Genomic DNA, 26,846 nt, shown 5'->3' on the forward strand with positions numbered 1-26,846 from the left:
GTGCGTGTGTGCACATGATATGGAAGTCAGATTATAACTTCTGGGAGTCATGGAAATCAAACTGGGGTTGTCAGGCTTTGTAGCAAATGCATTATCTGCTGCTCAGCCATCTTTCGAATGACTGGGGAGAGAACCAAAGAGAACTTAAGCATATGAAGCCCTTTGACAAGGTGTTTATATATATTTATTTACTTACTATGTACACAATGTTCTGCCTATTTTATTTACTTACTATGTACACAATGTTCTGCCTGCAGGATAGATCTCATTTTAGATGGTTGTGAGCAACCATGTGGTTGCTGGGACTTGAACTCAGGACCTCTGGAAGATCAGCCAGTGCTCTTAACCTCTGAGCCATTTCTCCAGCCTGACAAGGTGCTTTTTTTTTTTTTTTTTTTTTTTTAAGATTTATTTATTTATTATGTATACAGAAGAGGGCGCCAGATCTCATTGCAGATGGTTGTAAGCCACCATGTGGTTGCTGGGAATTGAACTCAGGACCTCTGGAAGAGCAGTCGGTGCTCTTAACCTCTGAGCCATCTCTCCAGCCCCCATGGTGCTTTTAAGACGTACAAAATGCTGGTTAATTTTCAGATTAAAAAATAATCTATAGATTTCTATAAGTAGAAACAGAGCTGGACAGTGGTGGCACACACCTTTTAATCTCAGTACTGAGTAGGGAGAGGCAGGTAGATCTCTGAGTTCAAGGCCAGCCTGGTCTACAGACTTGAGTTCCAGGACAGCCAAGGCTATACAGAGAAACCTTGTCTCGGAAAAACAAAACAAAATCTATCAAAAAACAAAACAAAATCTGTATTTGGCATAAAAATACTTTAAAGGCAATTTAGCCCCTTTAGAAAATTTGGAAAATCCACCAGCTACTTACAGAGCATACATTCTGGGATAGGCATTATTACATGGCTTGGGAATATAATGACTAAAAAGAATGCACCCCATGTTATTTTATGTACTTCACATATGAAGGTGTACTGTGCTGTTTATAGTGTATAATTGTCTTTTAGTGTAGTAATAGGTGTGTAACAGCAAATTTGAGAACTTCACTTCAGGGAACTGGTAACCCAACCTGTCACTTCCAGTTCTCTCATTTACTCTACAGTTATTATTTTACATTCCATGTATTTGCCTTATCAGTGGGATCACATAGTATTTAGATACTCTTGTGTGGCTTGACTCAGGCTTATCTTCAACATTCTCTTTTACTGTAGCATATCTCTGTACTTCATTTTCAAATCCTATATTCCATTGGAGCTTACCTCCTCCGGGTTACTAGGAATAATGCTACTGTCAACCTCTGTGTAGGAGTTCTGTGTGGGTGTATGTTTTCATTTCTCGTACATGTTTAGCCAGGTAACTGCCAGGTCAGATGGTCACTCTCTGGTTTACCTTTGAGGAACAGGCATTGTCCAAGAAGCTCAGCACCATTTTACATTCTACTTGTAACCTATTTTTATTTCCTGTTCTACTGGCTCCGATTAAAAAAAAAAAGACAACAACAACAACAACAGTCTATTTTCGCGGCTATTTGTAAACAGAGACAAGACTTGATTAAAGTGGTGCTCAAGGCTTCTATTCTTTCCTAAGCATCATGTCCCCTTTTAGGGACACCACGGGAAGCCGCTAGTCCGCAAGGTGGTGGAACGGGTTTACCTGCTCTGCCCGGGAGGAACAAGGGCCCGGGGCCGGGGGGCCTGGGTACCGCGCCCTGCCGCCTGACCACACACACAGGCCTGCCGTCATTGCCCACGGGCCCGGCTCACTCCGGAGTCCAGCCGGGGCCGAGTCGGCGGCGTCAGTGGGGCCCAGGGTCGCCAAGGATGCTGCAGGGGGCCGGGACGCGGGGCGCTAGGCCGGGTCCTGCGCCCGCCAGGCTGCGGCGCGCCCGCTGGGGGCGGGGGACGAAGGCCGCGCCCCCGCGCCCGTCCCGCCCGCGTCCCGCTAGGGGCGGCGGCCCGCCCCGAGTCCGCCGAGGCTCTTCCGCGCCGGCAGGGGCAGCAGCGGGAGCGGCGCGGGGCGGAGCGGCGCGAGCAGCCAGGAGCGGCCCGGCCCGGCCCGGCGCGGCGGCGGCGGCAGCGGCGGCGGCAGCAGCGACGCCAGAGCCCGTGGGCGCCGTTCGCGAGGCCGCCGCAGGCGCCTGGCCGCAGCGCGGGGAGCCCCGGGCGCCGGAGCCCGCCGCCGCCGCCATGCCGCTGCTCTTCCTCGAGCGCTTCCCGTGGCCCAGCCTCCGCACCTACACGGGCCTCAGCGGCCTGGCCTTGCTCGGCACCATCGTCAGCGCCTACCGCGCCCTCAGCCAGCCGCAGGCCGGGTCGGCCGAGCCGGAGCCGCTAACGGCCCCGCTGCAGCCCGAGGCGCTCGTGCCGTCGCGCCTGGCCGCCGGCGGCCCCCGGGCCCGCGAGGTGGCCCAGTACCTGCTGTCGGACAGCCTGTTCGTGTGGGTGAGCGAGGCCGCTGGGCCGGGCGCGGGGGCGGACGGACGGGCGGGCGGGGGCCGCCATGTCACCCTTTATCCGCGGGGGGCGTGGCCGGGCCCTGACCCGGGCCGAGGAGGCCCCGGGGGGCTGACACCTCGCGTGGGGCCCGAGGCCGGGCGGCGCTGCGAGCACTGCGAGCCGCGGCGGGAAGGAAGGGGTCGGGCCTCCGGGGAGAAGGGCCGAGGGAAGGGCGGTCGGGCCCCGCGGACGCCAGGGCAGCAGCCGAGTGGCGTCCGGCTGGGCGATGTGGTGGGCGAGTTCTCGATGTAGAGAGTCGGGGGCACATTTTAAGCCTTTGAACGGGTTGGGACAGTCATTCTCTCGACAAGACAACTTTGAAACGTTGCTATTTGGTAATGGATTACCCTCCCGTGGGCGCTACTTAACGAAGCAAACAAACCAGCTGCGTCCTTTTTCTTTTACCTGGTGGTTGGTGGCTGTTCCCTTTGACGGTCGAAGGCAGCCAAACATCCTGATCGGTGTGGCAGCGCCTCCTTTGAACTCGATTACTCGGTCTAGCGATCCATTTTAAAACAAGGTTTCTAGTTCTGCCCGTGCGAGATAAGCAACGTTCACCAGGCACAAGGACTGTCTTCTTCGTTTATTACATCATTTCAGGCTGGGCAGAGCGGAGGAAATTTTGCTCTGACTTGCACTTGAATGCGTCTTCTCTAAACCCTCAGAAATGCGACAAGCTGCTCCAGGATTTAAAATTTGTCACTTGGATTTACTATGGCTTGTGGGATCTTATCTCCTCCCGAGTTCTCGCTTGGTGCCTGGAGTAGGCTGTAAATGACTGAGGGGTTAATCTTCTAAGTTTGTAGAATTATATGCAACTCATTTGTTATAATTATTCCCACTGTGCTTCATCAGGAAGCAGTGGGATTTGTGAACTCCGGGGGCTGTAGATTAAGCCTCCTGGTCCTTTGATAAATCGTTTAATAGAAGGCGGTGAAGGGTGAAGTTCGCATTTCCCCACTCCTGCGTAAAGATGAGCTGTTCTGTACCAAAAAAGGGAGGAATGAAAGAATTCTGAAAGACCCCCGGCTGAGATCTTTCTCCGGGAGAGACCCCAAACCCAAGGAACACACCGAAACCACAGATCAGATGCAAAAGCAAGAGGGTTTATTTAGACCAGGTACCTGGGGCGAAGTCTCTTGGAGGACTTGCGCACCTTCTTAGGGCAAGGGGGACTTTTTATGGGATCCCAGGGGCAGAGGCGCGGTTACAGAAGCGAGAAGCATAGTTACAGGGTCCCTATTGGTTGTTTCAAAGAAGGCCAGGGTGAACTTGGGGTCATATGTGTGTGGCTGATTTGGCCTTGTCCAGGCCAGCTGCTTATTCCTCAAGGCCAGGGGCCCGCCATAAAATATCAACTGTCTTACTCCCAAGGCTGCTGACCACAGTTATCTCTCTCAAGGCTGGCCATAGCTATCTCTGTCAAGGCCGGGTAGCTGGCTATGGCTGTGAACTCCTGTTTTTCTGATTCCTGCAGAATGGCGTTTCTAAGGCCAAGTTATTGGGGGGGGCATAACATCGGCCCAACGCCCCATATCCTCATAATGGAGCGGGGGTCTTTCATTCCCCCATTTTCTTTTGTACCAAATGAAATCTTTCATTTTAGGATGGAGAATAAGGGGTTAACTCTATCTCTGACTGTCTGAGCCTCTGATATTGCTGGGTTAGGATCAAAGCCTGGGCAACAGAAACCTTATCCTTGATGAATTGCACCAATCTGTTGAGGATGTATGACCCAAACAATAAAATGAGCAGGAGGACGATTAGGGGGCCCATAATGGTGGAGACAAGGGTCGTAAACCATGGTGACCTTTGGAACTATCTTTTAAATCTTTTCTGTTGAGCATGGCTACTTGGAGCTGTCTGAATTGGCCGGTCTCTATAAGGGCTGCAGTCTTGTATCTACCCCAGCAGCTATTCCGCCCATGGTAATTTTTTTCAGTAACAGGGCCAGCGTCAGGGAAACAGGCTCTCTGGTGATGCCCCTCCCAATGTCAGGAGGACTATTAGGGGGATCAAGGGGACCCCCGGGTGAGTTTTATCTTTAGTGGGTTTGGAGAGCGTTGAACTAGATGTCTCGGTGCCCTCAGCTTCGTCGGGTTCCTTGGCAGTCTTTACATGCGACGCGTGGACCCAAGCCGCTATCCCGTCAACCTCGGCTCTAGGTTCCTGGATTGATGGCGTCGGACCTAGACAGAGTCCCCAATCTTGAATGGGTGAGGCACCACCGGGCGGTTCAGTTGCTCCCGGCAGGCAGGGGTTTTTGCACCGTCTTTTGCATCAGTTGGAGGGCTAGTGGCAAAAGAGGAGATATCAGAGTAAAGGAAATTTACAATTGGTGGGGGAGCCCCATACATGATCTCGAACGGGGTTAGGCCATGAGGCCCAGGAGTGTTCCGGGCTCGGTAAAGGGCTAGGGGGAGTAGGAGCACCCAATCTCTAGTGCCAGTTGCAAGCGTTAATTTGGTTAAAGTCTCCTTAATGGTTTTATTTGCACGTTCTACCTGTCCTGAGCTCTGGGGGCGGTATGCACAATGAAGTTTCCAATCAATCCCCAGTAGCCTGGCCACCTCCTGACTTACCTGGGAGACAAAGGCGGGCCCATTGTCTGACCCCAATATCTGGGGTATTTTATACCTGGGAAAGATGTCATCTAGGAGTTTCTTGGTTACCACGTTAGCGGTCTTTTTCTTGGTAGGCAAGGCCTCTGTCCATCTATGATGTAAGCGTGTCGCTCGGGGCTTTATTTCGCCCCCATTTTCTTTGTTAGTTCCTGGTCCTCCGGGCTTCCGCCATCCGGAGGGCCTGGGTCAGCGCGATCAGCTCTGCCTTTTGGGCCGATGTTCCAGGTGGCAGTGGTGAGGTCCAAACTATCTCCGATTCGGTGGTGACGGCTGCTCCAGTCCTCCGTTCTCTTTCTTGGAGGAAGCTGTTCCCATCCATGAACCAGGCAGCAGGGTTGCGGGGTTGAGGGAGACAACTGGTCTGCACACCATTCGATCTGAGGGCTGCTGGACCAGAGCTTTTACCGCATGGGAGGATAACACAGTTAATGGCTGTCCCAAAGTCAGTTTCCCTGCATCCTTGAGCAAAACAGCAATAGCGGCTTCCCCACGCAGACAGGGGGGCGGGCCATCCTGCAGCTACCGGGCTTTTATGGCCCCAATCTCTGTACCAGCATTCCTTTTGCAAAGCCTGAGTTCTCGTCCACGAACAGTTCAAAGGGCTAGGACTTGTAGGGGGGTCCCTTTGGGTCCTGTCCAGATGCCAGCTGAACCTTTTTCTCGGTGGTCCTTTGATACCTCCTGTTACCTGTGGCCCCCTGGACCAAAGCTGTGCGGTCACTGAGAGAGCTTCCGGTATGGGTCAGGACTGAATGTTGAGCCCCGGTGTCCACTAGGAAGGTCACTGGCTGCCCCCCCATCTTGAGAGTTAGTCTGGGCTGGGGGGGGGGCGCTCCTGGCCGTGACCTTCCCAATCTTCCAGATTGAGGACCCTTGGCTTAGGTCTCCGAGACCCTTGAGGCTTTTTTTTTTTTTTTTTTTTGATCAGTCACGAGCCCAATGTCCTCTCTGTTTACAGTAAGCACTTTGTCTTTGTCAAGCAGTGTTCTTTTTTTGATCTCCCGTCCTAACTTCCTAACTCCCTCTCTGACCTGTCCCTGAGACATTACAGTGGCCAGGACTTTTTTGTTTGTTTTTCCTCTCCCTCCGTGTCTCTCTAAGTTCTTTTTTTAAAAACGCGCTGCCGGCGTCTCTTTCTGGTAACCTGAGCCCAATCGGTAGGGGGTTAGAGCCCCTGGAGACCCGCTAAGAGCAACTGGCCAGAGATGTAGGTGTTCCCTACCTTCGCTGCTTTGTCCCGCCTTTCTCGTAGGCGACCGGCAATTGGGGAGGAAGCAGGAACTCATCCTCCGCTGTTTGGGGGCCGCTGCAGGAGCCGCCGGTCCCTCCGGCGCTGTCGGGGGGGTTGTAACACTCGGGGCGGGGTGACTCGGCGTCCATGGGTGACGCCGCCCCCTAGTCACCTTTTTCATATTGGGCCGGAGCCGGTCGTGGCACATCGCTGCGGGTCGCCGGCCAGGGGGCGGTCCCTCGCCGACCCCATCCCCGGCCCCGCCTGCGTGCCCCTGCTACATCCCATGTCCGCCTGCGCCGCCGCTGCCGACTGCGCCGCTCGGCCGCCCTCCGCGCTATCCACCGCCCCTCCGAGCGAGCGGCTGTGGGGCGTTGCCGGGACCGAGGCCGCCTGCGCCGCCGCAGGCTCCCCGCCACCCGGGTCCGGCTGGTCGCCGGCCCCGCCCCTGGCCCCGCCTGTGCCGCCGCGGGCCTCCGCCGCCCGGGTCCGGCCAGCCGCGCCGGGGGCCGCCGCGCTCCATGGCGGCTGGTCGCCGGCCCCGCCCCTGGCCCCGCCTGCGCCGCCGCGGGTCCCCGCGACCAGAATCCCCTGGTCTGCACCAGCTCTAAGTTGGCTGTTAGGCGCCACGCGGAAAACCACGGCCCGGCGGGGCGGACTCCTCCGCCCGCACGGGAGACATGGACAGCCGGGGAGAGCGGGGAGTGAGGGGAGCCCCCCCCAGCGCCGCCCCGGACCCCCGCGACCGCACCGCGGCCGCGCGGACGGGAGGAGGCGCGGGGAGCTCCGGCACCCGCCGCCGCCACCGCCATCACCGCTGACGGCCTGCGGGGACTGGGCAGGGGGCGTCCCGGCGCCCTAGCTTCCCGGCGGCCCCGCCTGCGCGTCGGCGCCATAACCTGCTGCCACCTGCGCACCCGCCTGCGCGTTCTCTTCTCCCGCACCCGCTTGCAAGCCTGCCCGCGCGCCCGCCTGCGCCGGAGCAGCGGCCTGCGGGGAGAGGAAAAGACTTGCTGGTGTGGGGTTAGGGAGGAACAGGGAGTGGGAGGGATCCGCCGATCTGGCTTCCTCGGCCCCGGGATTCGGCGAGCGCTGCTGCCGCCGGGGGGGGCAGAGGGAAAGAGAAACGGCTTAACCCATGGGGGAGGTTCTGTTGTCAGGAGTCTCTACATGGCAATGTATGGGACCTGGTCCGGGTGGCCATGGGGACTGGAAGCAAAAACTTTTTTTTCTCCACCTGTGAAATAAGACTGAGGTTAAAGGTTCCCTGATGAGGCCATCTTATATCTATTTTTTTCTTGATTACGACTCCTTCGTTGTTGGCTCGTGTCTTTACGTCTGACCAGTGTTTAAGCATGAGGCTCAAGGGGGTGATGACAGTCTGTCCTATGGCTGTTTTTAGGAGGAGAACGGTTAAACAGAAAACAAAAAACGACAGACCAATACAAATAACACTGACACGCGCTGCGCGGCTTCGGTTCCAAACCGAAAGCAAAACCAGAAAAACCGTGCCCCCGGAGGGGTCTTTAAACCGTGCCCCCGGAGGGGTCTTCAGACCGTGCCACAGAGGGCACTACAGATCGTGCCTCAGAGGGCACTTCAGACCGTGCCTCAGAAGGCACTACAGATTCCCGTGGAACTCCCTTCCAGGGTTTCAGATTTCCCTAGGACGTCTCCTAGGGTTCAGCGGCGAAGTCCAGACCCGTCGGTCCCCCCTTTCAGATCCACTGACACAGACAGATTATCAGACGCAGGCGCAGAGACAAACAAACAACATTTAACATTCAGACAAACAGACAACCCTCAGACTGGACAGGGATGACATAAATCAAGGCCGGCCGGCTTACCTCCTGATGGTGGGTCGGTGGTCCCAGGGAGGGGTCTCAATCCCCGTACGGGCCACCAAATGAAAGACCCCCGGCTGAGATCTTTCTCCGGGAGAGACCCCAAACCCAAGGAACACACCGAAACCACAGATCAGATGCAAAAGCAAGAGGGTTTATTTAGACCAGGTACCTGGGGCGAAGTCTCTTGGAGGACTTGCGCACCTTCTTAGGGCAAGGGGGACTTTTTATGGGATCCCAGGGGCAGAGGCGCGGTTACAGAAGCGAGAAGCATAGTTACAGGGTCCCTATTGGTTGTTTCAAAGAAGGCCAGGGTGAACTTGGGGTCATATGTGTGTGGCTGATTTGGCCTTGTCCAGGCCAGCTGCTTATTCCTCAAGGCCAGGGGCCCGCCATAAAATATCAACTGTCTTACTCCCAAGGCTGCTGACCACAGTTATCTCTCTCAAGGCTGGCCATAGCTATCTCTGTCAAGGCCGGGTAGCTGGCTATGGCTGTGAACTCCTGTTTTTCTGATTCCTGCAGAATGGCGTTTCTAAGGCCAAGTTATTGGGGGGGGCATAACATCGGCCCAACGCCCCATATCCTCATAATGGAGCGGGGGTCTTTCAATTCAATTCGCATCTTGTTTAATTTCCAATCTCGTTGCACTTGAATTAAAGGATAAAAATTTAGAATGATGTGACGAATGCTTTTGACAAATACGAAGACTAAATAGTGTAGTTCTTGATGCATTGTTTTAGGTCTCAGAGAGCAGGACTTTCAACAGGAACCACCATTGCAAAGCTAGAACAGCCAGTAGTATTGTTTAATGATTTTTTTTTCGTAAGTTTCTTCTTGCAAAACCCATGTTCAAATTCCAAGGTTAATACCGCTTCATAAAACATTACCTAAGGCCTTTTGGGTTTTCTGAGAATTGTTTTTAACAATTTTTTTTCTTCCTATGGTCTTGCTGCATGCAAATTGATCATCATCATCCCCCCCCCCCCCATTTCTCAGTTGAACTCGATGCAGTTTTTCTTCCCTCTCTTCTGGAGTTTTGGCATGCTCATTTTGGTTGTACGGTGGCTGCCCAGACCTTTCTTGTGCGCACCGAATTTCTTTTTCTTTTTCCTTATCATCTAGCACTTTGTGCTTCAGCACTCCCAAAACACCTCCCCTGTGGCCTGCCGGGTAACAGTGAGTGACTGTGTGGTGGGCCTTTGTGGATGCTTCTTGAACCCTACTCCTAGGCATTTATATTTTACCCCCCCCCCCATTAAAACAAAAATGCACCACTGCCCAGGTCAAGCTGGATGACAAGAACTGGTCCTTTGTCGGTTGCGAACCTTACTCGTTATTATTTTGTTTATTAGGCTCTCCAGAACGTGCCTTTGTAGAACACAATCAGTATTGCAGGAGGTTTTGTATTAGCACACCTAGGTGGAAACCCTTCAGAGATGCTGTTTTCAGCACTGTGGAAGCCGGCCGTGAGCAACACTTTCCCCCTACCCTAGAATGACTCACATGTAACTAAGGCAGACTACGATAGGTGGTGATAGATACACAAAACCCAGTGGGGTTCGGAGGCCGGGGAAAGCAGTGCTGTGGGGACGCTCAGCCTCGGGAGATGGCAAGGGTCTTAAGCAGAGAATTGGGGCGGGGGACAGGTAAGGCTCAGTGTTGTGTGGGGACGAGTGTCAGGTCTGCAGAGTGCTCCCTGACCTAGGCAAATCTTCGGACTTACCGGGACATTGAGAGGGTGGGATGGAGCAGTAGGTACCCGGAGGTAGCCCTGCTGTGAGGAGGGAGGTGAGGAAGCCTTGAAGCTCTCGCTGCTCCAGGGGTGGTGCCCGGGTTGACTTGTAGCTGGTGACAGCCATCTTCAGTTGTCACTCTTGGGCCACATGTGGTGAGAAAAGGAATTTCAGAACTGGTCAGGTCAGTTCTAACTTAAAAATTTTAAAGACAGACTCTACAAGTTCATCGTTCAAAGGCCAAAGGAAACAGAAGTGATAGACAGTGAAAGTCAGTCTCCCTCCACCTGTTTCCGGTTGGCAGCTTCTTGTAACTGGTGCTGGCTTGTAGTGGGAACCTGCATAACATCCAGATTGTCTCAAGTCGTTTACACTGTTCATTTCTGTGCATTACACGTGTGTCCATGGGAACACATTCTTTGTTTCACATCTGAACCCCCCCCTCCCCGTGGTCGCTCCTTTGAATTTTTATCTAAAGTTACCTTGACATACCAATTACATATCCCTTCCTGGGATGATGTTAGGGCCTCATGTGGATCCACTGGATGTGTGTTTACCTAGTGAATAAGTCTTCAGTGATGGACACGAGCGCTCTATTTTTCTGCTGTTATACAGGTGAACGCTTTTAGCTTGTTTGGATTCTGCCTATGAGAAAAAAGTAGTAGCTGTATAGAGCAGATAAAATATTAAAACAGCTCTTCACTGTTGTCTAAGTGAAGGAAGCAGTTGCTCAGATCAGGCTTACTGCAACTAAGCTGCGTGGGGTTTTTGTTAGTTTGCTGTTTTTTGAGACAAGATTTCCAGGTTCCTGTCCTGGAACTCACTCTGTACCAGGCTGGCCTGGAACTCAGAGATCCGCCTGCCTCTTTCTCCCGAGTGCTGGCTAAGTTTTGACTTTATGGTTCTTGTTTGTTCCATAGCTCTGGGACTTGAAGTGTTGCTCCAGTTAGGGACACTTGTTTTGATTTGTTTTTCTTTTCTGGTTTTGGAGACAGCTCTGGTTGCTCAGGACAGACTGCGCTGCCTGCTCTCCTTGCCAGTGTCTGTGCCTCAGCCTCCCCCCCCCCCACCATAGGACTCCTGTAGACCTGGGCCGCCCCCCCTCCCCGCATAGGACTCCTGTAGACCTGGGCCGCCCCCCCCCATAGGACTCCTGTAGACCTGGACCGCCCCCCCCCTCCTCGCATAGGACTCCTGTAGACCTGGGCCGCCCCCCCCCCATAGGACTCCTGTAGACCTGGGCCGCGGCTCCCCCCATAGGACTCCTGTAGACCTGGGCTGCACCCCCCCCCCAGGACTCCTGTAGACCTGGGCCGCGGCTCCCCCCATAGGACTCCTGTAGACCTGGGCTGCACCCCCCCCCCCCCGGACTCCTGTAGACCTGGGCCCCCCCCCCCCCCCATAGGACTCCTGTAGACCTGGGCCGCCGTGCTTGGCTCAGTCGTTAGTTTCAGCTGAGATGGAGAAATTACTATATTTATTAAAATGACACAATACTTGTGAAGTTAAGGCTTTTTTCTTTAAAATGTTAAGACTTATTTTTATGGGTATGAATGTTTTGCCAGCATATATAAATGTGTACTAATGCATGCCTGGTGTGTTTGGAGGGCAGAAGAAGGCATTTAGATTCTCTGGAACAGGGGTTCCCGGTGGCTGTGAACTATTCTGTGGGTGCTGGGAACTAAGTGGGTGCTTGCAAGAGCAACAAGTGCTTTAACCACTGAGCCATCTCTCCAGCCCAGAGACTTTGTCCTATAACTAGAGATGTAGACTAGTCTGTTGTTAATAGTCATTAAAGTATTCCAGTAAAGCACTGTTCAGAACCTTTAAACAATGTTAGTTCTTCCAATTCTTTGTTGGTTTCCTTTTCTTGTGAAGGTTATTTCTTTTTAAATACATTTTCTTCCTAGTGGTTATCTCCTTTCTTCTTCCCTTCCGTTTCCCTTCCCCTCCCCTCTCTCTGTTCTTTGAGTCAGGGTCTGGTTAAGTAGCCCAGGCTGGCCCTGAACTTGCAGCCCTCCTGCTTCTGCCTCTCATGTAGCTCGATGAGAAGTCTGTCACCAGGAGTGGCTCCATCGGCTTTTTCAAGCCCTGTTTTGCTTAGACACACTGATTTTCAGATCTCATTTGGATTAAAATAGAAATGTTTATCATGGGTTGATGGGATTATGAGAGACTTTTGCTGTTGGAGGTGGGAGAGAGTATAAATTGAACTTTTCAAAAAAGACTAAAGAAAAATTGTGTGTGTGTGTGTGGTGTGTATGTGTGTGGTGTGTGTGTGTGTGTGTGTGTGTGTGTGTGTAGGGGGGGAGGTGAGTGCAGGTGCCTGTGGAGACCAGGAGGTGTTGGATCCCCTGAAGCTGAAGTTACAGGTGGTTGTGAACCTGTGGTTGCTGGGGACTGAACTACCTGGGGTAGAGGAGGAAGAGCTCCGAACTGCTGAGCCGTCTTTCCAGCCCTTCAAAGAAACTTTCTATACGTACTTTCTTTAAGTCAGAAACTTGAAAAAGCTTAACTGAAAGTGGTAAAACTGAAGTTTGTTTTGTGGCCGAGGTACAAAGGTGCTGTTTGGGGTAGAGAAGGAATGACAGACTCTAAGTTTGGTTTCTGAGTTCAGGGTCAAGACCTCATTTTTCTACCTTTCTCCCGTTCCTTGAGCACTTATTGGATGTATTGCATTTGTGTTTTTAAACTCACATGATGATATGTAAACCAGGAAGAAGCCTTTTTTAATAAACGTGTTGCAGTTAAGCTGGGGGTTTTGTTGATTTTTAAAAATACCCTGTTTGCCTGGTGAAGAGAGATTGGGTATGAGGGCTGTGGTTTTGTGTGCCAACTTCTAATTTACATGACTGAAGTCCTCATTGACTGGCAGAATACAGGGGACATGCACCTTTTGTAAGTTTACTTCGGCACCTTAAAGAAGAGTATTGTCAGGTCTCTGAAAAAAAATTTATTTAAAATTCTATTTGAGATTTTATTTATTTTTATTTTATAGGTGTATGGGTGTTTTACCTGCATGTATGGTATGTCTGTGTACGTGTGCGTGTGCGTGTGCGTGTGTGTGTAAAATGAAGGGTGTTAGATATGAGACTGGCAGTTGTGGGACACCACATGGATGCTGGGAATTGAACCCAGGTCCTCTAGAAGAATAGCCAGTGCTCTTAACTGCTGAGCTATCTCTCCTTTTTATAAAGATTTGATTTTGTATTAAGTACTCATGTGTGGCCATGGAGGCTAGGGATGGTAGATCTTCTAGACCTAGAGTTTAAGGCAGCTGTGACCAAACTGTGACCGTATGATTCTGGGGTTTGTTTTGTTTTATTTGTGACTGGCTCTCACTTTGTAGCCATGCTGGCCTGGAACTCTGCTCTGTAGACCAGACAGACAGAAAACTCAGAGAAACCTGCCTGCCTCTGCCTCTGAAGTGCTGGGTGTATAAGGAGTCAAAGGCTGTAGGATTTTTGATGAACTATTTTTCCCCACCTAATTAATCGAAGGATTTAAATACCAAATCCTTCGATATCAAACAGTTCTTTCCCCCAGTGGAACTATTTTTATTTTAATCCTTTAAAAATATCTTCTTGGCCCCATTAGGCAACAGAATAGAACTAAACATGATTTAATCTTTTTGTATTGAGTTAGGACTGCTAGTATGTGCTCTACCACTGGAGAGCTGGTGGGAGATACAGAGGAACCTGGAGAGAGGTGAGGGTGTCATATTCCCTCACCTCTCCCCTTTTCTCCCTCACACTTCGTGCGGGGGGTGGGGGGTGGGGGGGCACCCCCACCCCACCCCCTCCCACCCCCCCACCCCCCGTTACAATTTGCTTTTGAAAGTAGAGGGACAGCCAGGTGGGGCATAGTGACACATGCCTGTCATCCTAGGTGGGAGACTAAGAAGTTCAAGACCAGTCTGGAGTACATGAAAATCTGTCTCAAACAATGACAGGAGCCAAAGTGAGGGAAAGGTGACTTGTCCCATTTGCTGGTTAGGTTGGAAAATACCACTTAAATTTTTTTAAAGAAGACAGTTTTCTTAGCATATGGAAGAAGGCCTTGGTTTTGACACTGGTCTCTATTACCTGACTTTTTCTGGAAGTCCTCCTAGCCTCCCTTGCTTGTCGGTCAGCATATTTGAGTTCTGTCATGACGGCTACCTAAATGTTCATGTAGGGACATACTTTGTGTGGTGATTGATTGATTGATTGATTGAGACGGTGTCTGGACTGGGCTTTCAGTCCTCCTGCCCCAGCTTTCCTAGTGTGTGGATTCCAGGTGTGTGCCATCATGCCAAGCTTGCTACATACAGTTTTATAGAGACAGTGCAGAGTTTTTGTAGGGGCCCGTCAAGTCTGAAGGGAAGGTGGCCTGCTGGAGGGTACCCCCTGGGCAGGGGTGTGAGGAGGGTACCCCCTGGGCAGGGGTGTGAGGAGGGTACCCCCTGGGCAGGGGTGTGAGGAGGGTACCCCCTGGGCAGGAGTGTGAGGAGGGTGGCCTGTTGGAGGGTACCCTAGGACAGGTCTGACTCAGTGAGCCATGAAGCGCTGCTTCTTCTCCCCACGTCCCATCCTGTGTAGCTTTGGTAGCACGGGTTTGCACTGGGGAAACCAGAAGGGTTCCAGCTCTGGGAATGACGCCTAATTCCCCAGAGGAAACCTTACACTGTGTGTGTTTTTCCCCAGAACTAAACTTGTTTCTTTGATGTGTGTACAGGTTCTGGTGAATACTGCCTGCTGTGTTTTGATGTTGGTGGCTAAGCTTATCCAGTGTATTGTGTTTGGTCCACTTCGAGTGAGTGAGAGACAGGTAAGTGAACAGATTCATGTAAAGAAACTTTAGGGGCTGGAGAGATGGCTCAGAGGTTAAGAGCACTGACTGCTCTTCCAGAGGTCCTGAGTTCAATTCCCAGCAACCACATGGTGGCTCACAACCATCTGTAATGAGATCTGGTGCCCTCTTCTGGCCTGCAGTCATACATGCTGTATACACAATAAATAAATAAATCTTTTAAAAAAAAAAAAAAAAAAAGAAACTTTAAAAACACTATTATATTTGGTATAATTTCCAGTATATAGAAAAGTTCCTTGAATACTATAAAGAATTCCTGGATGGGCTTTATCCAGATTCACTTTGTAGTGTTGCGCGTGCGTGTGTGCGTGCGTTGCATATATTATGAGTGCACTCACCTGTACTTGCACACATGAGGCCAGAGGAGAATTTTAAGTCTCCCCCTATTTCTCCTCCTCAATTTTTCAGCTGGGGGCTCTTAGTGAGCAAGGCTTAGTCATAAGTGCTTGTAGTGCTGAGCCATTTTCCCAGTTAGTCCTCAGACTCACTTCTTATTTATGCAGATTTTCTCGTCCCTTTGGAATTAAGTAGTGAACATCATACAGTATTACCCTGGAACTTCAGAGTATGTTTTCAAGAGCAAGGACATCTTCATGAGTAGTCAGAGCACAGTGATAAAACCAGAAATGTTAGCCTTGATCTTTGTTTCATTGTACTCGGGGAGCCCGTCTGTCCCATTATAACTGTTTCTTCAGGATTTTGATTTGTTGAGACAGGACCTGGCTGTGTAGTTCTGCAGGTCTGGAGCTTGCTCTGTATACCAGACTGCATTGAACTCCACAGTCTTCACGTCTTAGCACCCAGTGCTGGAATTATTGCTACTTCCGGCTCAGAAGCTCCTTTTGATACTTTATTCTTCAAAATCGCCTTCAAAATCTCCTCTTCAAAGCTTTGGGTCTTTCTGAGTTGGAAGTGGACCAGGCTGTGGCAAGCTGAGTGGCAGCAGTTGGTATCAGGTCACAGTTTGCAGAAAACATTACCTTCAAGCATTTGAAACTTTTGCTATTAACCCAACTCAGCCTTTTCAGTATAGAACACATCTTTTATGCTGTTCTTTGTTGGCTTATTTTATTATTAATGGCACCCAGTAGCATTTATTATGAACTATTTTGAGAGCCAAGCAGTGATGGCACACATCTTTAAATCCAGCACTCGGGAGGCAGAGGCAGGTGGATCTCTTGAGTTTGAGACCAGCCTGGTCTACAGAGTGAGTTCCAGGACAGCCAGGGCTGTTAGACAGAGAAACCCTGTCTCAAAAAACAAACAACAACAACAAAAAGAGCTATTTTGATTTAAGACTCCAAGAATTGACATAGATTCGCTCCATGGGTGCTTAAAGTTTAAGGAATAAGAGTAACCTTAGAGGCAGAGACACTGCCCACCTAGGGTGGAAGAAAGACTAAAAGTGAAGCACGTAGAGCCTGAGAGCAGTGAGAGGGTGTTTAGTGTCTCTCTCTCTCTCTCTGTCTCTCTGTGTGTTTTTAAAGATTTTTTTTATATATACGAGTGTCTTACCTACATGTATGTACGTGTGCCATTTGCATGCCTGGTGCCCATGGAAGCTAGAAGAAGGAATTGGATCCCCTAGAACTGGAGTCATAGATTACAGAGGGTTGCCAGCTACCATGTGGGTGGTAAGGTAGTGTCCTCTATAAGAGCAGCAAATGCTTATAAGCACTGAGCGTCTCTCCAGTCAGAGAGTTTTTGATTTTAAATATATTTAAAACATTTAATGCCTATTATGGCATTTTAAAAAGCACATTACAGGCCAGGTGGTGGTAGTACATGCTTCTAATCCCAACACTCGGGAGGCAGAGGCAGGCTGACCTCTGTGAGTTTGAGACCAGCATGGTCTCCAGAGTGAATTCCAGGACAGCCAGGTCTACACAGGGAAACCCTGTCTCAACAAATAAACAAACAAACAAACAAATGAAAAGAAAAAGAAAAAGGAAAAAAAAAGCAGTTAAGCATTAAATCACTTAATTCACCACCTATTCTGTGAGACACAGAATTATACTAAGTATACTTAGTATATACTTAGTATACTTATTGTACTAAGACCTATTTTGTAGCTTGGGGAGCTGAAGCATGAAATGTCAAGGACCCCACAGTTGTGCAGTAGCAAAGCCAGGAATTGTAACCGGCAATACGTCAAGTTCTCCTCCTTTCCCTGCCCAGGAAACAGACATCCACCCAGGATTCTAGGCTTTCTCTGTTGGGGCATGGTGTTTGGAACCAGGGTCCACACTAGCTGCGTACACTGTGTAAGGGCAGAGGTAGCTTTGCTGCTGGGGTCTGCCTTTGCGGTGGATAGAGCTAGAAGAGACTCTTTTCTTTCTTTTTCCAACTTAACTTTGTTCTTTGAACACAAGGTATCTAGTCAGAGCCCTATTTAAATTCTTAAATTAATTCTATTCTCTGTGTTGGGGTCTTGTTGACCTCAAACTCAGGACCCTATTGCTTCCGTTATCCAGTTCTGAGTGCTGGAATCAGAGGTGCCCCATAACCATACTCTGAGCTTTAACTTTATTTTAAATTTGTAAGTATTTACAGTCCTTAAAAATCGTATATTAAAGTCCATTTTGAAGTCATGCTTTTGCTGGGCATGGTGGCGCACGCCTTTAATCCCAGTATGTGGGAGGCCGAGACAGGCAGATCTCTGAGTTTGAGGCCAGCCTAGTCCACATAGTAAGTTCCAGAACAGCTAGGGCTACATAAAGAGAGCCTGTCTCAAAAGAAAGAAAAAAAAAAAGTCATTCATTCATTCTTATCTTTACCCAGATTCTTACTACCTCCATCAATAGCTGGGTAGTCAGATATTTTAATACCTGTAAGAGCTAGAACTTATTTGTTGTCCCTTTGCCCCAGGAAAGTGTCAGTGTTTACAACTGAAAGTTTTTGATTTGAAAAAGATTATAAGGACTGGAGAGATGGCTCAGCAGTTAGGAGCACTTATTGCTCTTGCAGAGGACCAGGATTTGATTCCCAGAACCCACATTCTGGCTCACAACCATCTGTAACTCCAATGTTGGATGTTCCAACACTTCTGACCTCTAGGAGCACCAGGCACTCACGTGATGCAGATATAATATGCAGACATTTGTACACATAAAACAGTTAAAAAATAATATAGCAAAGAAATAACATAATCTGCTGCTTCTGGAACACCGTAACAGTTAGTTGTTTAGAAAGCAGGTGACTATTAGAAATACTAAGACCTTTGTAATCTTCCTTTATATAGTGCTAAAGTAGGAACTCATTCAAGTATATGTAACTTCATAAAATATTCTTTGGATAGGGGAAAATTAAAAACGATTTGAGTCCGCTTGTTACCATTAAGTCAATATGCTGATATAGCTGGAGAATATTTACATACATTGGTAAAATTCTCACACTAATAGGTGAGAGAAAACTGTTAAAAATTAAAATATTTTTATATTGGGGGGGCTGGAGAGATGGCTCAGAGGTTAAGAGCACTGACTGCTCTTCCAGAGGTCCTGAGTTCAATTCCCAGCACCCACATGGTGGCTCACAACCATCTGTAATGAGATCTGGTGCCCTCCTCTGGCCTGCAGTCATACATGCTGTATACATAATAAATAAAAAAAAAAAAAAAAAAAAAAAAAAAAAAAAAAAGGGCCGGGCGGTGGTGGCGCACGCCTTTAATCCCAGCACTCGGGAGGCAGAGCCAGGCGGATCTCTGTGAGTTCGAGGCCAGCCTGGGCTACCAAGTGAGCTCCAGGAAAGGCGCAAAGCTACGCAGAGAAACCCTGTCTTGAAAAACCAAAAAAAAAAAAAAAAAAAAAGAAAAAAAAAAAAAAAAAATATTTTTATATTGGGCAAAGAAAAAAGATAAATATTAAGGACATTATTATTATTATTTTTTTTATCTTTTTTGGTTTGGTTTTAGTTTTGGTGTTTTTATTTTATTTTATTTGTTTTTTGCTTTTTGAGACAGGGTTCTGTGTAGCCCATGCTGGCTTCCCAAGTGCTGGGATAACAGGCAGGCACAACCATACTTAGCTGTGTGGCTAGACACAGTTTTAAATTTTTTTTTTTTTTTTTTGGTTTTTCGAGACAGGGTTTCTCTGTGTAGCTTTGCGCCTTTTCCTGGAACTCACTTGGTAGCCCAGGCTGGCCTCGAACTCACAGAGATCTGCCTGCCTCTGCCTCCCGAGTGCTGGGATTACAGGCGTGTGCCACCACCGCCCGGCTAACAGTTTTAAATTTTTTCTTGTTTAAGATATTTTATTGATTACATACTGGCAAGTGACATTTTAATTTTTATTGTTTTCTTGTGTGGAGTATATGTGTGAGCATGTTTTATACATTGTATGTGAGCCATCCCCCAGCTCTGCTTAATATTTTGATTCTTTAGAAAGTCTAATCTTTTCTATTGTTGATTAAGTCAGAGTGCAGAAGTTTTAAAATAATATGATAACCCTTGCTGATCTTTTCTACTGTACATGTAAATATAAAATATTTCCCTTCTTAGTATATAAGGACTAGACTAATACAACTACTTTTTAATGGCTGAAACTTCCTAGTTGTTCCAGATCACAAGTTTCAGTTCACAGATCACTTGGGCTGTCTTACCTCTGTTTTCTTCCCCTTCTGTGCGGAGTGCTCCATAAGCTTGCTTTTGATATGTTAACATCTCTTAGGTAGACTTGGTATGATGGGACTCACTTTTACATACTTTTTTCTTTTTAGCATCTCAAAGACAAGTTTTGGAATTTTATTTTCTACAAGTTCATTTTCATTTTTGGTGTGCTGAATGTCCAGACTGTGGAGGAGGTGGTGATGTGGTGCCTCTGGTTTGCCGGCCTTGTTTTTCTGCATTTGATGGTTCAGCTCTGCAAAGACCGATTTGAATACGTGAGTTTTTAGCCAACCTCTTTCATTGCTCAGTCACATATGTGTGCCAGGTTTGATGTGAGAAGGAATGTGAGAAAGTCACAGGTTGTGTGCTTGGGACAACTCTCAGAGGGGACTTCTAGGTCATGCATCACGGCCTGTTTCTTGAGGCGCTTCCCAGTTCCTCAAGCACTGTGGTCACTCCCTACTAACCTTGCCTTAGGTCAGTGTGAAGGAGCTGTGATGTATGCATTGTATACAACTGAACTCTTCTGCATGTTTTCTGTTCTTGTCTCCCACTTCCCCCCCTTTGCCCTGGTTGGTGGAGCTTTTCTTTCTCATTGGTTTGCACTGTTTTTCTTGGGGTCAAGACTGAGTGAGCTACTTCTGCTTCCTGTCTGGGTGTAAGATCTGCCTGTGACTTCAGGCCAGACCTGCACAGTGAGCACCTGATACAGGCTGAGGCCAACAGGTTTGAAGTGCTGCCTCCCCTGAACCCGCTCTAGGACTTTGTCTTCCTCGGTGTTTATGGAGATGGCATTGCACTTCTGTGTGAGTTAATCTCACTCTTAAAGGCCTGCTTTCTTTTCCAGTTCCATTCTTGTTAAAAATAGGAGCTTCTAGCCTTCTTTTCTGGGCTGGTTGTAGACTACACGCAGTACAGAAGGAATTGTAACTCCAGGTCTCTTTTCCAGACAGTCACTTGTCCTTGCCTGGTATTAACATAGCATTATGAGTAGTAGTTCTGTACCTGATTCCTTCCGTTGTTCTATCCCTGACAGGCTAGGCCACAAGTGAACTCTGAGGTGGAAGATTAGAGCAAGACAAACAGAAACACAGCAGAACAAGACACTGTTCTGAGCCCTATATACTGTTAGAGGAGATAACTGAGCATCCTTCTAGAGATTGCAATCTCATGGTAGGAGGATACTGGAGAAATGAGGTGAAAATATAGTGTATATTGTATCTGGTGAATTAAATGATAAAGACTTAAAAATCTCAAAAATTCTCACGGCAGACTTTGGGCTTTTTGTGTTAGTGTAGTGCCCCAAGCGAAGCTCCCAAGCTTGATCTTGAACTCTGAGTGCAGTTGCCATGGTGGTGGAATGAACAGTTGACGGTCTTTCCTCTTTTGTCCCTTTCAGCTTTCCTTTTCTCCCACCACACCCATGAGCAGCCATGGGAGAGTCCTGTCTCTGTTGATCGCGATGCTGCTCTCCTGCTGCGGACTGGCAGTTGTCTGCTGTGTCACAGGCTACACCCATGGCATGCACACCTTGGCTTTCATGGCTGCAGAGGTAAGGTGCTGGACACAGTCATTAGATTCCTAAACACTTTCAAGGAGAACAGAGTGTTGATGAGAAACTATTTTAAGAGGCATTTTGTCTTTGACTTTAACAGGCATTTTTACCCCCAAGACAAGGTTTTTCTGTGTAGCCTTGGCTGTCCTGGAACTCAGAGATTTGCCTGCCTCTGCCTCCCTAGTGCTGGGATAAAAGGCGTGCACTAACCACTGCCCGGCTTTAACAGGCATATACTGTATTCCTGCTTTTTTGGGTACTGGTACCGAATGCTTTTATATGTGGCATTTCATATAATCCTTGCTGTAGCCTAGTAAAAGAATTATTTTTCTCAACAATTCAACAACTAGGGAGCTGGGTTGGCAGGTAAGCACACTTGATGTGCAAGTATGAGGACCTGAGTGTGATTCCAGCACCACTGTAAAGAGCTGGGCATGGCTGTCCGTACATACTTGTAACCCCAGTGCCGTGTGGGGCAGAGGCAGGAGTATTGCTGAGGGGTGCTGGTTACCAGCCTTGCTCTAGAGAGAAACCCTGTTTCAGGATAATAAGACAAAGAGTGACAGAGCAGAGTACCTGACATCGTTTTTGGGCCTCCACGTGCACATACACCACATACAGCAGTTACCACATGCCAGGGACTGTGGGGGAAACTTTTTTTTCTGTGCTGGAGATTAAACCTAGGGTTTTGTTCATTCTGGACAAGGGCTTTACCACTGGGCCACAGCCCAGGAGGAATCATTTAAAATTCTTTACACGTATTGACTCATTATTAATTCTGCTTGTGGAAGAGACCCTGAGGCCTAAGGTATGAACTGTTTGAGGTTTCAGAGTGGCTAATGCAGTTCAAGTCCTCTCACTCCAAAGTGGGAAATGTGTTCTCCTTATGATACGTGACAAAAATGGTCTGTGGTGAATATTATATATATACATACGTACATATATATATAAATCATTTTAGAAGCTGAATTAAAAATTTATATAATAATCATTTAAATGCTGTTCATTATTTTATTTTAAAGGAATTTTATTTTCGTGTGTGTGTGTGTGTGTGTGTGTGTGTGTGTGTGTGTGTGTGTGTTGCTGGAGATTGATCTTAGGGCTTTTAGTCATGCTAGGCAAGAGTTCTACCACTGAATTATTTCTAGCTCTCTATGATTTTTTCTTTCTTTCTTTCTTTCTTTCTTTCCTTCCTTCCTTCCTTCCTTCCTTCCTTCCTTCCTTCCTTCCTTCCTTCTTCTTTTTTTTTTAAGATTTATTTATTTATTATGTATACAGTATTCTGTCTGCATGTATACCTGCATGCTAGAAGAGGGTGCCAGATCTCATTACAGATGGTTGTGAGCCACCATGTGGTTACTCGGAATTGAACTCAGGACCTCTGGAAGAACAGTCAGTGCTCTTAACCACTGAGCCATCTCTCCAGCCCCTCCTTCCTTTCTTCCTTCCTTCCTTCCTTCCTTCCTTCCTTCCTTCCTTCCTTCCTTCCTTCCTTCCTTCCTTCCTTCCTTCTCTCTCTCTCTCTCTCTCTCTCTCTCTCTCCCTCCCTCCCTCCTTCCCTCCCTCCTCCCTCCCTCTTTCTTTTCTTCTCTTTTCTCTTCTCTTCTCTTCTCTTCTCTTCTCTTCTCTTCTCTTCTCTTCTCTTCTCTTCTCTTCACTTCTCTTCTCTCTTCTCTCCTCTCCTCTCCTTTTTCTTTTCTTTTTTCTTTTCTTTTCTTTTCTTTTCTTTTCTTTTCTTTTCTTTTCTTTTCTTTTCTTTTCTTTTCTTTTCTTTTCTTTTCTTAGGGCCTCACTATGAAGCTCTGGCTGGCCTGAAACTCTTTATAGACAAGGCTGGCCTCAAACTCAGAGATATCCACCTGCCTCTGCCTCCAGAGTGCTGGGATTAAAGGTGTGTGCCACCACCGCCCCACCTGAAAAAATTTTTTACTGGCATTTATTTATTTCATGTGTGTGCTGCAGCGTCTGTGTAGAGGACGACCTGTGAGAATAGTTGTCTTCTTCCACCCCGAGTCCAGGGTTAAATTACAGTGTCAGGTTAGTGACAAGTGCCTCTACCTGCCGAGCTGCCTCACCAGCCTGTTAGTTATATAGCGTATTTCTTTGTTCCTTGACAGTTTTATCCATGAGTATAATATATCTTGCTCATGTTCATCCCCAGCTTTCCCCTGGACTCCCCCTGGACCTCTGCAACATGCCACCTTTCCACCTTCGCATTCTTCCTTTTCTTGAATACCCTGTGACTGAGTACAGTTGGTACTTCTTGCATAATCATGGGTGCAGGCTATCCTCCCTGAATATTTAAAAATAAAAAATAACTTGTTAAAATTTATAGGAGATACTATTTTTTTTCTCTGTTCCATAGAAACACAATTAAAAATTAAAGGTTTGTTTATTTTTATTTTATGTGTATGGGTGTCTTGCCTACATTTATGTCTGTACCATGTATGTGCAGTGCCTATGGAGGCTAGAAGGGGGTGTTGATCCTCTGGAATTGGCGTTATAGACAATTGGGAGCTGCCATACGGGGGCTGGGAACTGAACGTTGATCCTCTGGAAGAGATGAGCTGTCTTCAGCACCCCAAACCCAAAGTTTTTGTATGTCTCAAAATTTTTTTAGTTTTTGGTTTTTCAAGACAGGGTTTCTTTGCACCTTTCCTGGATCTCGCTCTGTAGACCAGGCTGGCCTCAAACTCACAAAGATCTGCCTGGCTCTGCCTCCCAAGAGCTGGGATTAAAGGCGTGTGCCACCACCGCCTGGCAATTATTATTATTATTTTTTTAGTTTTATTTATTTACTTTTTATGTGTCATAGTGTTTTGCCTGCATGTATGTATATGCACCATGTGCATGCCTGGTGCCTGCAGAGGTCAGAAAAGGGCATTGGACCCCTGAAACTGGAGCTGCAGAGAGTGGTTGGGAACCACTGTGTGGGTTCTGGGAACCAGACCTGGGTCCTTTGCAAGAGCAGCAAGTTCTGTAAATTCCTGAGCCATCTCTTCAGCCTGTTCATACTCTTTATATTTCAATAACTAATATTTACCTTTTCCTCAGCCAAAGACAAACTTTATAATTACTTTTATCTATAATTGCTAATTAGAAAAATGAAATATAGCAATTCCTTTTATTTGTGATTTTACTCTCCATGTTTCTGTCATCTTCAATAAGCTGCTATCTGAACTTATTAAGTGGAAAATGCTGGAAATAACAATTCATGAGTTTTTTTTTATTTTTAAACTAAGTGTGGTGTGTGCGCTGCTCCTCAGCTCCCACACTTGGCCCCACAATGTAAGCCGTAAATTCTGCACTGTTCTGAGGAGCACAGTGACACTGGGAGCTGTGCTGGCTGAAACCTGAGTCGTTTCCTTGTTTAGGGCATCCACATTGTATGTGCTACTCACCCACTAATCGTTCACCTGCAGTGGGTCCTAGTGCTTGTGTTTGAGTCTCCTAGGTACTTTTTTGTTGCTGTGGTAAATACTCAACAACGCAACTGAAGGGAGAAGGACTTTTTTGGTTCTTGTATATACTGAGGGATGGTCCATCTTGGCAGGAAGAGCTGGCAGCAGGCAGAGATGCACGGTGGCAGGAATGGGAAGCTCGTTGTCACACTGCGTCTGCACTGAAGAAGCAGAAAGCAGCGGATGGACGCTGCTGCTATAATCTCTCTCTGTCCAGGCCAGGGTCCCAGTCGGGAGATTCCCAACGGATGGGTCTTCCTACCCCAGTTAACCCAATCAGGATAATCATCCCTATAGGCATGCGTAGAGGCCATCTCCAGGTGGTTCCAGATTCTGTCAAGTTGACAGTCAGTACTGAGTATCTGCTTAGTAACAACCACGGTGTACAAGAATAACAAACCAAAGGTAGCACAGGTATAAACCAGGAGGACAGGCTACCTTTAGTGTTATGTGGTAATGCATTAGTGCATATAGGAAAAAGCAGTCTATATAGCAAGCACACTTTGTATCCCAGTGCTCAGGATGCAGAGACAGGCTGATCTCTGAGTTCAGGGCCACCTGGTCTATATAGTGAGTTCTAGGACACCCAGAGCTATATAGTGAGACCCAGCCTCAAAAAAGAGAAAGAAACAACATACCTACTTTGGATAAGAGAGATCTATGTAGTAGCTGTTCTGAAGCTAGTTATCTATTCTCAAAAGAGATTAGGTGTAAATTTTTAGGAATTTGTTAGATGCAAGGTGAAAGTTTCTTTTTGCCCAGAGTATAATGTGGTGCCAACAAAGTTAGAAAGGGGGCTGGAGAGAGGACTCAGCAATTCAGAGCACTTACTGTTCTTGCAGTGTATCTGGGTTTCATTCCCAGCCACCCACATGGACGCTTACACTGTCCTTAACTCCAGTTCCGGGGATCCCACACCCTCTTGTTGTCTAAGGGTACCAGGCATACATGTGGTATGCGTAATGCACATAAAATAAGTATTCAAAAATTTTAAATTAGGAAAACATTTAAGTACTTAGCAAAAATATTTGTGGTCCCAGTTGAATATATCTGTGAAAGTATATAATAGTGCTCCCTCTTAAGAAGACCTATTTGAAACCATACAGACATAGTAATTAGTTTGCTTTAAATATATTTTATTACGAAGTATTACTTGAATGATATTATTACTTGCTTTTTTGTTGTTGTTATCTTTCAGTTTAATACTCAACCGCACTGAGAAAAGGTATACCTGAAAGTAGACACATTTAAAGTAGCCTGAGGGGCTGGCATGGTGGCACATACCTATAGTCCCAGAACCCAGGAGGATCTCTGAGCTTGAGGCCAGCTTGGTTTACATACCCAACTTTAGGCCACCTGAGACTAAAGAGTGAGACCTTGTTTCAAAAAAATAAAACAACAAATAGCCCACCTCCCTTTTTTAGATGATCCCCAGGCAGTATACACTCGCCTTGAACTGATTCTTCATGTGTTGGGGTTATTGGTGTGTGTGATCATGTGTGGCTTGAGGGAATATTTATCAAGGCCAGCTTGTATTAAAAAAAAAAAAAAATACCGAGCTGGGTATGGTGGTGCATACCTTTAATCCCAGCACTCAGGAGGCAGAGGCAGATCTCTGTGAGTTTGAGGCCAGCCTGGTCTACATAGTGAGTTCTAGGACAGCTAAAGATACACAGAGAAACCCTGTCTTGAAAAATCAAAAAACAAACAAACAAATAAATAAATGCCACGAGAGTCTTGTTTTTCGTTTGATTCCTTTGTTCTCTGTTGTTCCAGTAAATGAAGGGTACAAAAGCCTGAGGGTAGAGCTGCTGCTCCTGTGTAGTGTGTGGCTGGCATCACAGTGTTACCCTAGGGAGATGCCCTTGCAGGGGCCCGAACATGGTGACTTAGTGACGTGTCACCAGAAGAAGATTCCATGGAGACTGGGGTTGAGGAAGTAAAAGGGCGATAAACTTGACCATTTACTTCTCATCTTGTTGGTTTTATGGAAATCTGCTCTTTTTAAGTAAACTAAGAAGTATTTCTCTTTTGTAGTCTCTTCTTGTGACAGTGAGGACAGCTCATGTAATTTTAAGGTGAGTAGAAATTTGGGAGGGGTGATTGACATTTATCTGTTCAGTTGATTTTGAGATATAATAGTATAAAATAGATAAAAATGTGACTAAACTATAACATGTTTAAGTTAAATCTTCTTGTGATGGTAAGTTAGCATGTTTTTCTCTTTTTCTGTCTAAACTATAGATATGTAATTCACCTCTGGGACCTCAACCATGAAGGGACTTGGGAAGGAAAGGGAACCTATGTGTACTACACCGATTTTGTCATGGAGCTCACTCTCTTGTCCCTGGACCTCATGCACCACATTCACATGCTGGTGAGTTCCCTCAGAAAGAGCTCTGACAGAGGATGAGATTTTCAAGACAGGAAC

General features: G+C 47.6%; 4 protein-coding genes across 5 annotated transcripts in view; 1 reads left to right on the forward strand and 3 right to left on the reverse strand.

The window, feature by feature from the left end:
• Positions 1-3,070, reverse strand: part of Ogfod1 (2-oxoglutarate and iron dependent oxygenase domain containing 1) — a 60,063-nt gene extending 56,993 nt beyond the window's left edge. Inside the window, exon 1 of the mRNA XM_042277303.2 lies at positions 2,916-3,070. The gene's annotated coding sequence lies outside the window, so the exon portion shown is untranslated. The remainder of the gene's footprint in view (positions 1-2,915) is intronic.
• The window catches only part of Amfr (autocrine motility factor receptor), a 51,428-nt gene continuing 26,603 nt past the window's right edge, over positions 2,022-26,846 (forward strand). The window contains exons 1-6 of one of the 2 annotated variants that reach the window (XM_076571687.1): positions 2,022-2,456; positions 14,662-14,754; positions 19,510-19,674; positions 20,799-20,951; positions 26,453-26,493; positions 26,660-26,792. In XM_076571687.1, the coding sequence (XP_076427802.1) occupies positions 2,202-2,456; positions 14,662-14,754; positions 19,510-19,674; positions 20,799-20,951; positions 26,453-26,493; positions 26,660-26,792 (840 nt within the window). In that variant the 5' untranslated portion in view covers positions 2,022-2,201. Of the gene's footprint in view, positions 2,457-2,600; positions 2,846-14,661; positions 14,755-19,509; positions 19,675-20,798; positions 20,952-26,452; positions 26,494-26,659; positions 26,793-26,846 lie in introns of those variants that run through there. The other variant, XM_076571688.1, reaches the window with a different exon arrangement.
• On the reverse strand, positions 3,598-6,531 carry LOC143273244 (uncharacterized). The gene is made up of 2 exons (XM_076571694.1): positions 6,357-6,531; positions 3,598-5,532 (listed from the first exon to the last, which is right to left on the reverse strand). Exons 1-2 carry the CDS (start codon positions 6,512-6,514, stop codon positions 5,277-5,279), a joined length of 414 nt encoding a protein of 137 aa, XP_076427809.1. The 5' UTR covers positions 6,515-6,531; the 3' UTR covers positions 3,598-5,276.
• On the reverse strand, positions 4,602-10,071 carry LOC143273112 (uncharacterized). Its single transcript, XM_076571471.1, has 4 exons — positions 9,936-10,071; positions 9,215-9,375; positions 6,538-7,531; positions 4,602-4,802 (listed from the first exon to the last, which is right to left on the reverse strand). Exons 1-4 carry the CDS (start codon positions 10,069-10,071, stop codon positions 4,747-4,749), a joined length of 1,347 nt encoding a protein of 448 aa, XP_076427586.1. The 3' UTR covers positions 4,602-4,746.

Source organism: Peromyscus maniculatus, chromosome 5 (genome assembly GCF_049852395.1).
Source record: "Peromyscus maniculatus bairdii isolate BWxNUB_F1_BW_parent chromosome 5, HU_Pman_BW_mat_3.1, whole genome shotgun sequence".
Lineage (NCBI taxonomy): Eukaryota > Metazoa > Chordata > Mammalia > Rodentia > Cricetidae > Peromyscus > Peromyscus maniculatus.

Coding starts and splice junctions, on each gene's coding strand:
- LOC143273112 (XM_076571471.1), bottom strand. CDS start 10,071: ATGGCTGTCACCAGCTACAAGTCAACCCGGGCACCACCCCTGGAGCAG. Junction 9,376..9,935: donor CCCACCCTCTCAATGTCCCG/GTAAGTCCGAAG, acceptor GTTACCCGGCAG/GCCACAGGGGAGGTGTTTTG. Junction 4,803..6,537: donor TCCGGCCCAATATGAAAAAG/GTGACTAGGGGG, acceptor TTTTGCCACTAG/CCCTCCAACTGATGCAAAAG.
- LOC143273244 (XM_076571694.1), bottom strand. CDS start 6,514: ATGGACGCCGAGTCACCCCGCCCCGAGTGTTACAACCCCCCCGACAGC. Junction 5,533..6,356: donor GGCGGGACAAAGCAGCGAAG/GTAGGGAACACC, acceptor ATGCGGTAAAAG/CTCTGGTCCAGCAGCCCTCA.